Below are 6,980 nucleotides of genomic sequence, written 5' to 3' on the forward strand. Positions count from 1 at the left end.
CATAGCTGTCGGCGCTTTTACGGAACTCACAGCTCATGTCTCATATGTGAAAAGACTGCGTTCAGACATGAAACACTGTCCCTCTGAGATTGCATACAGTATGTTCTCACGGTAGTGTGCACCATCAACTGCGTAATCTTCAGTGACGTCGAGGATCTGCTTGTCCAACTAGCGGAGCTCAGCTTCTATAGTCATGAAAACTGTGACTTGCCTGTTCACCTCACATGCCTCGATGCCAGAGTCCCTGAGTAGTCCTGTCAGTAGCGTAATATTTCGTGAAAAGCTGGCCCAGACAGTCCCACGAACCTTTCGAAGACGCTTGGCTGATGATATCATAGTCCTAGAACGACCACTTCTGGGTTTCCTAGCACCAACTGTTAATAACAAGGACCCAAAGTTATGGCTCTGAACGACGATGTTTACTCCATCAGGGTAGCTCCGCATACCTCCTTCCATCTTCTTTTCTTTTCTCTACGTCCATTGCGCCTCCCCCTAAGCCCATGCCCCACTTCTTCATTTCCAACAGTGCCATCTACTACAGGCTGGGTACCCAATAAATCTCCTATCCTCAGTGGCAAAAACAATGTCAATAACAAATGAGAACTTCATGCGAACCACAGCGTCTGTAGTGCACTGGGTGCCTGCCATAGTTCGTGCAACATAAAACACCATTTAACCCGCTTTCAAACATTCTTGCTAATGTATTACATCTTCACAATTACCTAAAGAGAAAAAGTAGTCATCCTTGTCCTTGTGTTTTCAAATACGCATTTACTCGCATCATAGGCGCACTTCTGGTTTGTTGGCGTAAAATTCAATATTTTCATTTCTCCGAATAATAAATGCAAAGCAAACTTAGCCGTGATCAGAAACAATTCGAACCCCAGCGGTACGGCTGGACGCAGTCCCCGTACGCTCAAGAAGGCAAATCGAGGAACAAATAGAAAAAAATTATTCAAAGTGGAACAACCTAACCTACGTGTTTGTGAAATAAAACTAAAAAAACGCGTCCAAAACGAAAAAAACAGCTATTCCGTCAATTAAAGATACCGCCCAAATAGCCGCGCTCTTATGTTGGTGAAGCTTCACCTCAAAGGTCCCATGTATAATGCCTGGGGCTTGATTGGCTCGAATGCCATCACCACCAACAGAGAAAAAAAGAAACGCCATTATGCAAGCGGTGTGCGCATGTTGTGGTCATGTATTCAACTTTGGTTCCATCATAAGGAACTACGCATGCCACACGGCTGAATTCAAACTGAAGGCAGTGCAGTATCTGCTGAAGCATGACAACTGGGCTGCAAGGAGGCATTTCGGTGTTGGAGAAACCAGTATTCGGTACTGGAGGGATCAAGAAGAAAATCTTAAGGCAATGAAGAAAACATGACGGGCTTTCCACAGAGGCAAGAGTAGCAGGTATCTGAATGTTTAAAAGCTAGTGGTTTGGCATATACAGGAGCAACAACGAGACTACTATGCTGTGTCACTGGATATTGTGCAGACTGAGGTGCGCAGAACAGCCCGAGCGCAGGGCATTGAAGCAAAAGAGTTCAAAGCCAGCTCCGGAAGGACAACCTGTTTTATGCAGTGCCACGGCCTCGCACTGCAAAAACAGACCACCTAGTGCCAGTGCTTGCCCGCAGCATATGAGGGCAAGAAGGTGGACGCTTACTGTTTCATTATAAAGCTCCAACAGCAGAAACTCATCATTCTATCCTGAATTGGCAACGCTGATCAGATCATCCTTTGTTTTATATTCCGCGGAATGCAACAGTGGAGGAGACAGGTGCGTGGATCGTCATTGTCAGAACATATATTACGTTAATTTTAAATGCAAGACACTACCAAAAGCAAATTTTCCTCAAGGCATCTACGTCAGAGTCTACAAAAAAGTTGGTTGAGCGCGCAACGGATGGTGGATTAGGTGAAAACAGTCCAGGGTCAGCGGCAGGTAGTCTGTTGTTCCTGTCCATGCTTGTTCTGGACAGTTTTCGTGGGCAACTTGTACACTGTGTACGAGATGAGCTGAAGGAGCCGCGCACAGATCTGGCAGGGATTCTGAGCGGCCTCATATAGACACTGCAGCCGTTGTACATGTCCCTGAATAAGCCTTTCAGGAACAATGTTCGAAGGCTGTACACCACCTGAATAGCTGAAAGTGCAACATTAAGTGACTCCAGGTAGTAAGGTAAAGAGGCCGCCAGTAGAAATATTGTGCGCTTTAATCGTAGAAGCGTGGCAGGTGATCTCCGACGACCGTCAGGAAAAGCTTCAAAAGACGCCGTATCTCGAACGCACTGGATGCGGGTGAGGATGACAAGTTGTGGAATGCGGATGATTTGGACACTGAAAACTAATCCCCGCTCGAAGAGGATAAATGTGTGCTCTCCAATTCGGACTTCAAATAGAGAAAGGGAGGAACACCTACGACTTATGTGCAAATAAATTTTACATGTGTGCGTGCAGTTGACAGCTCTCGCTAGTTTCTTAAAAAGTACATAGGTATGTTTGTTTTAGGCTGAATTGATCGTTAAATGCTAAAGCCCCTTATACTTGACAAATGTGCAGATTTATAGCGCGAGAACCAAGTGAAAAAGCTTTCAAAAATGTTACCCCGTGTAATTGGCACACCCCTAGCTTCAAGCTGGATTTCCTGAAGAAAAAAAAGTGCACCCTTTATACAAGTAAATTGAATATTTGCATGGATGGCAGCTGCACGCATGATGTTCGCTTGTGCTTGATCGTCTGCTACGTGGAGCCTGTTGCTGCAGTAGCCCCACCTGGAATAGAAGGCAGTTATGGGTATCTTTCAAAGTATAGCGGAGCTCGAGAGCTCGGCAACTGAGCAAGTTCTATAACCGTAAGTATCAAGTATGACAGTTGTTACTTTACACTAATTTCTTGAATAACTACATGTTCCCTTCAAGTGTGCTTTGTGCTTAAACAGCAGGTTGAAAGTGTCGAGCAGCGACAGTCGTTAGTAAGTGCTCGTCCTGTGCGTGTTATTGCTATCGCGTTTGTCTCAAAAGTGACTTTTTTTCACATGGACTTCTCCGAAACGGAACCGTGCGTGGCTCATTCGCATTCCTGCTTTTGAAATGGCGAGTTTGACAGGTTAACACGTCGATCTACCATGTTTTGGATGTAACATAGTCGATATGAGAATGCACCGCTCAAGAAATTCAAGGATTTTCGAAGACGGCGAAAAATTGCCGGACTTAGGACCCTGAAAAAGGCCATTTTGAAGTTGAAGAACTTTGAAGGAGTTCAAAGACCTGTACGCACTCTGCCCCTGCAAAAGCCGACTTATTTGCACAGGCTCATATGTTTTTTTTCTTCTTTAAGCTTTCACAATACGGCAGCACAATCTGGCCGAAGCTACAAGCTTGTTTCAAAGCCACAGCTTATTTGCACTGAAAGAAGGGGCAGCCCGCAAGCTCGCGAGCAAAGCCCGACTGCGGGCTGCTATGCCGTCTACTGCCAGTATTGAGGGCGCTTTCCAGCCAGCCTCCACGATCATGACACTAGGTAGCCGTTCTAGTCACTAAAATAATCTAATGAAGCAGCCCTGATAGTTGGGCTAGTTGGTGATACAGTATGGACAGTACCCATAATGTTTGTGTCTCTTCTCTTCATCCCGTGAGTTTGTGCGCTGGTACTGCCCATAATAATCTAATGCACTATACTCGGGGACAACTTTCTTTGGCAATGCAGTCAAGGCTACAGAACCGAACTACGATGTTTCGTCAGCGTCGCTGCGTAGGTGAAAGTAGTTGTGCAAAAAAAAAAGCTTTTCGAGAGTAGCCTACTCATTTAAAAATGTGAAGTTATAATTTTTAGCCACTAATTGATAATGCCAGAGTGTTATTAGTGATACCATGTGAAATAGCATTATATTTTAGATTTTCTTGATTTTCTTTAATTGCCGCGTTCACTACAGCGGTCGCTTGGCTCTCTTCCCTCACCATCTCCCATAAAAAAAAAAAATGGCCTCCACGTCACAAGTGCCTCCTTCCTCCGATTGCTCGCCAATTCGCTCGTCGCACAGGATATTCAAGAAGCTTGAGTATCAAAAGCTGTCGAAGCAAACCAAGCAATTTGTTGGCAACGTGTACGGCCAAGTGAGACTGACACAACCGGGACTCTCCGTAACTTTAGTGCCTTGTGTGGTTAGCCAGCTTACCGGCGTGAGCGAGCGTACTGTCGCACGGCTCAAGGCGGATGTTTTAAATGGTACCCTGAAGTTCTCGAAGTATAAAAGGCTTCATTTTGTGGCCGAATCACCAGCAAGAGTTACTGAAAAGACAGGAGTGCAGCGGCACGATAGTTTTACCCTGTATGCTCTTCACCGGAAAGTACATTAGTACAATATTCGCAACGAGGCGCCAACGGCAGAAAAGATCCTCAGCGAGGTAATTGGCCACACCGACACGGGACTACCGAAGCAACTGTGTGTCAGAACGATGCACAGGTTTTTAAATGACATTGAATTTTGCACTTCGGAAGCGAAAACGTGACTGTGCACTTATGGAAAGGGGCGACATCATCGTGTGGCGGTGGAAGTATCTGCGGACCATTCGTGAAATGCAAGAGAAGAAATAATACGTACAGTGTTTTCTATTGTTTGGCAGTGCTATGAATGTAAACGATGTCAATTAAAACACAAATCCCAAATGTAAACATTCAGAGTTGAAATAGTAGGAAAAGGAAATAATAATGATAGTTCTCGTACCACAACATATCTACTTTTTAATTCACCTATCCTCATGCATGTTGCCGTTAATCTTGATTTGTAAGTTTATTCATGGCTTGCGAGTGGTAATTATAGGTACCTCAAGTAAATCTTTGCAAAAAATAAGCATTGCGATTCTCGGAGGTAAATAAGCTTCAGTAAGAAGACGAATGACTCATGATCATAATAGTAGTAAAATAATAACTTTTTTGTGCCTTGCTTCTGCATCTGTGGCTCTTATTTGTACTTTGCCTGTTATTCTCATTAAGCAAGGAAAGGCACAACTACAAATTGACGTGTTTTCATGAAGTGTGGAAGGTTTTGAAAAAAGGTATTCTGTTATTTATAGGAGTTGGAACCTCGTGGAACATTTTTTATTTTTGTATTTTCCAGTACTATCTGAAAACTGCAAATATCTGCCGGCCTGGTAGGATGATATTAGATGCCGTTCATAAATTTATTCTGTCTCAACTGACCCCTCTCGTTAAAACAGATTCCTGACACATATTGCTATTGATTTTGCAATACTACATACTACTTCAACGAGACTTCAGTGAATGCTGGACACACCTTGAAGAAAGCGTGGGAGGACACCACTGTGTAATCACGTGAAGATGCCTTTCGCAAGGGTCTCACAAGTGGGCTTCGTGCACCGAGCAACAAAGGTGGTCGGCTCATTGTCCTCCATGCTGGAAGTGAAAATGGCTTCGTGGGTGGAGCATCCCTCGTTTTCCGGGTGAAAAACAGTGTTACCAGTGACTACCACAGTGAAATCGATGGCCCATGCTTTGAGAGATGGCTCAAAGAAGAAGTTTTACCAAAGATTGAGCCACGGAGCGTAATTCTCATGGACAATGCTTCGTACCACAGTGTTCAGCTCGAAAAGTTGCCCTCGACGTCATCCCGCAAGGCCGAGATTCAGTCATGGTTTACTCAAAAAAAAAACATCCCGCGGTTTAATGACCATTTGAAGCCCGAGCTCATTCAGCTGGTTAATCAAAACAAGCACCGTTTTTATGGATACCGGATTGATGCCCTGGCCAAGGTTGCTGGTCATGACATTGTTCGACTTCCTCCTTACCATTATGATTTCAACCCCATTGAAAGGGTATGGAGCCAGGTCAAGGGTTATATTGCAGCCAAGAACAGGTCCTTCACTCTTGCTGGAGTCGAAGAACTTTTAGACAAAGCCATTGCACTTGTGACTCCAGAAAACTGGGCGTGAATGCCTGGGAGCGGGATGGTGCAATCAAAAGCACCCTCTAAAGCATCATAATTACTCTGGAATCTGACTCCAGCAGCTGCAGTGACAGTAGTGTCAGTGAATTGAGTGGTATAAACGAACTCTGACGAACCTAGTGTGCACTGGCTCGTGTGATGCTGATTGTTTGTGAGATGCCATGTTAATTCCTTTTTGATGTCCAACAGCTTGAAAGTGTGCTCTATCATTCTTAAAAAACAGGGCGTACAAACAAGGACACAAGAAAGAAGTCAAGACACCACAAGCGCCGACTAACAAGTGACAATATGCACTATCCGTTTACGGGATTCTGGTTGCATGCAGCACCAAGCGACCATTTAGCATGTTTTTTGTCAGCCTGTGAATCAGTCTTTTGACTGTCAGTTGTGGGTGGCACTTGTATTTCACACATAAAAACGGCAGCTGAGGAGAGCAAGCAGTGCTGATTGGTGCATCACATTTGTTTTTTCACCCGAAAGAAATGGTAGCCAAGTTTTCATTAACCCAAGAGACCGTGAACAGCCTTTCCCTATAGCTGCTGCGGGTGGACGAACTGACAAGACTAGAAGAATTAAAGTTCAAGAGTTGCGAGATGAAAGTGACTTCCAAAAAAGCATTGTCTCATAATTTAAAACTATTTCACTCATCCAGCAAAAAATGCCAGTTACACTACCTACGTGGATAGTATTTAGTACCCGCTTGCTCATGTTTCGTTTGTCTCTTCGACTGCAGATGTTATTTGCTTAAGTAAATAAGCACATTGAGCACAAACACTTTTTCAAGTGTGTTTTTAAAGGGCCAAATGACAAGGTCTTAAGCAATTATACAAAGTAATGTGTGCCTCTTCATGAAGTTTTCACTGTACATTACAGCCAGGTACCTCATACAAGCGCTCCCGGAGTCAAATGTTTCGTTGAAAATACACGGTTGTCTGCCTTTGATAGATTAAGTTGGCTTGAAAGAAGGGGACACATTAATAAAGGTTTATTCCTGTGACTGGTGTGCATA

At 44.1% G+C, this 6,980-nt stretch overlaps 1 protein-coding gene across 1 annotated transcript; it reads left to right on the plus strand.

The window, feature by feature from the left end:
* Nucleotides 1-5,579: 5,579 nt before the first annotated feature.
* Nucleotides 5,580-5,957, plus strand: LOC119185058 (uncharacterized). The gene has a single exon (XM_037434188.2). It carries the CDS (start codon nucleotides 5,580-5,582, stop codon nucleotides 5,955-5,957), a length of 378 nt encoding a protein of 125 aa, XP_037290085.2.
* The last annotated feature ends 1,023 nt before the right edge of the window (nucleotides 5,958-6,980 follow it).

This window comes from Rhipicephalus microplus, chromosome 3, assembly GCF_043290135.1.
Source record: "Rhipicephalus microplus isolate Deutch F79 chromosome 3, USDA_Rmic, whole genome shotgun sequence".
Taxonomy (NCBI): Eukaryota; Metazoa; Arthropoda; class Arachnida; order Ixodida; family Ixodidae; genus Rhipicephalus; species Rhipicephalus microplus.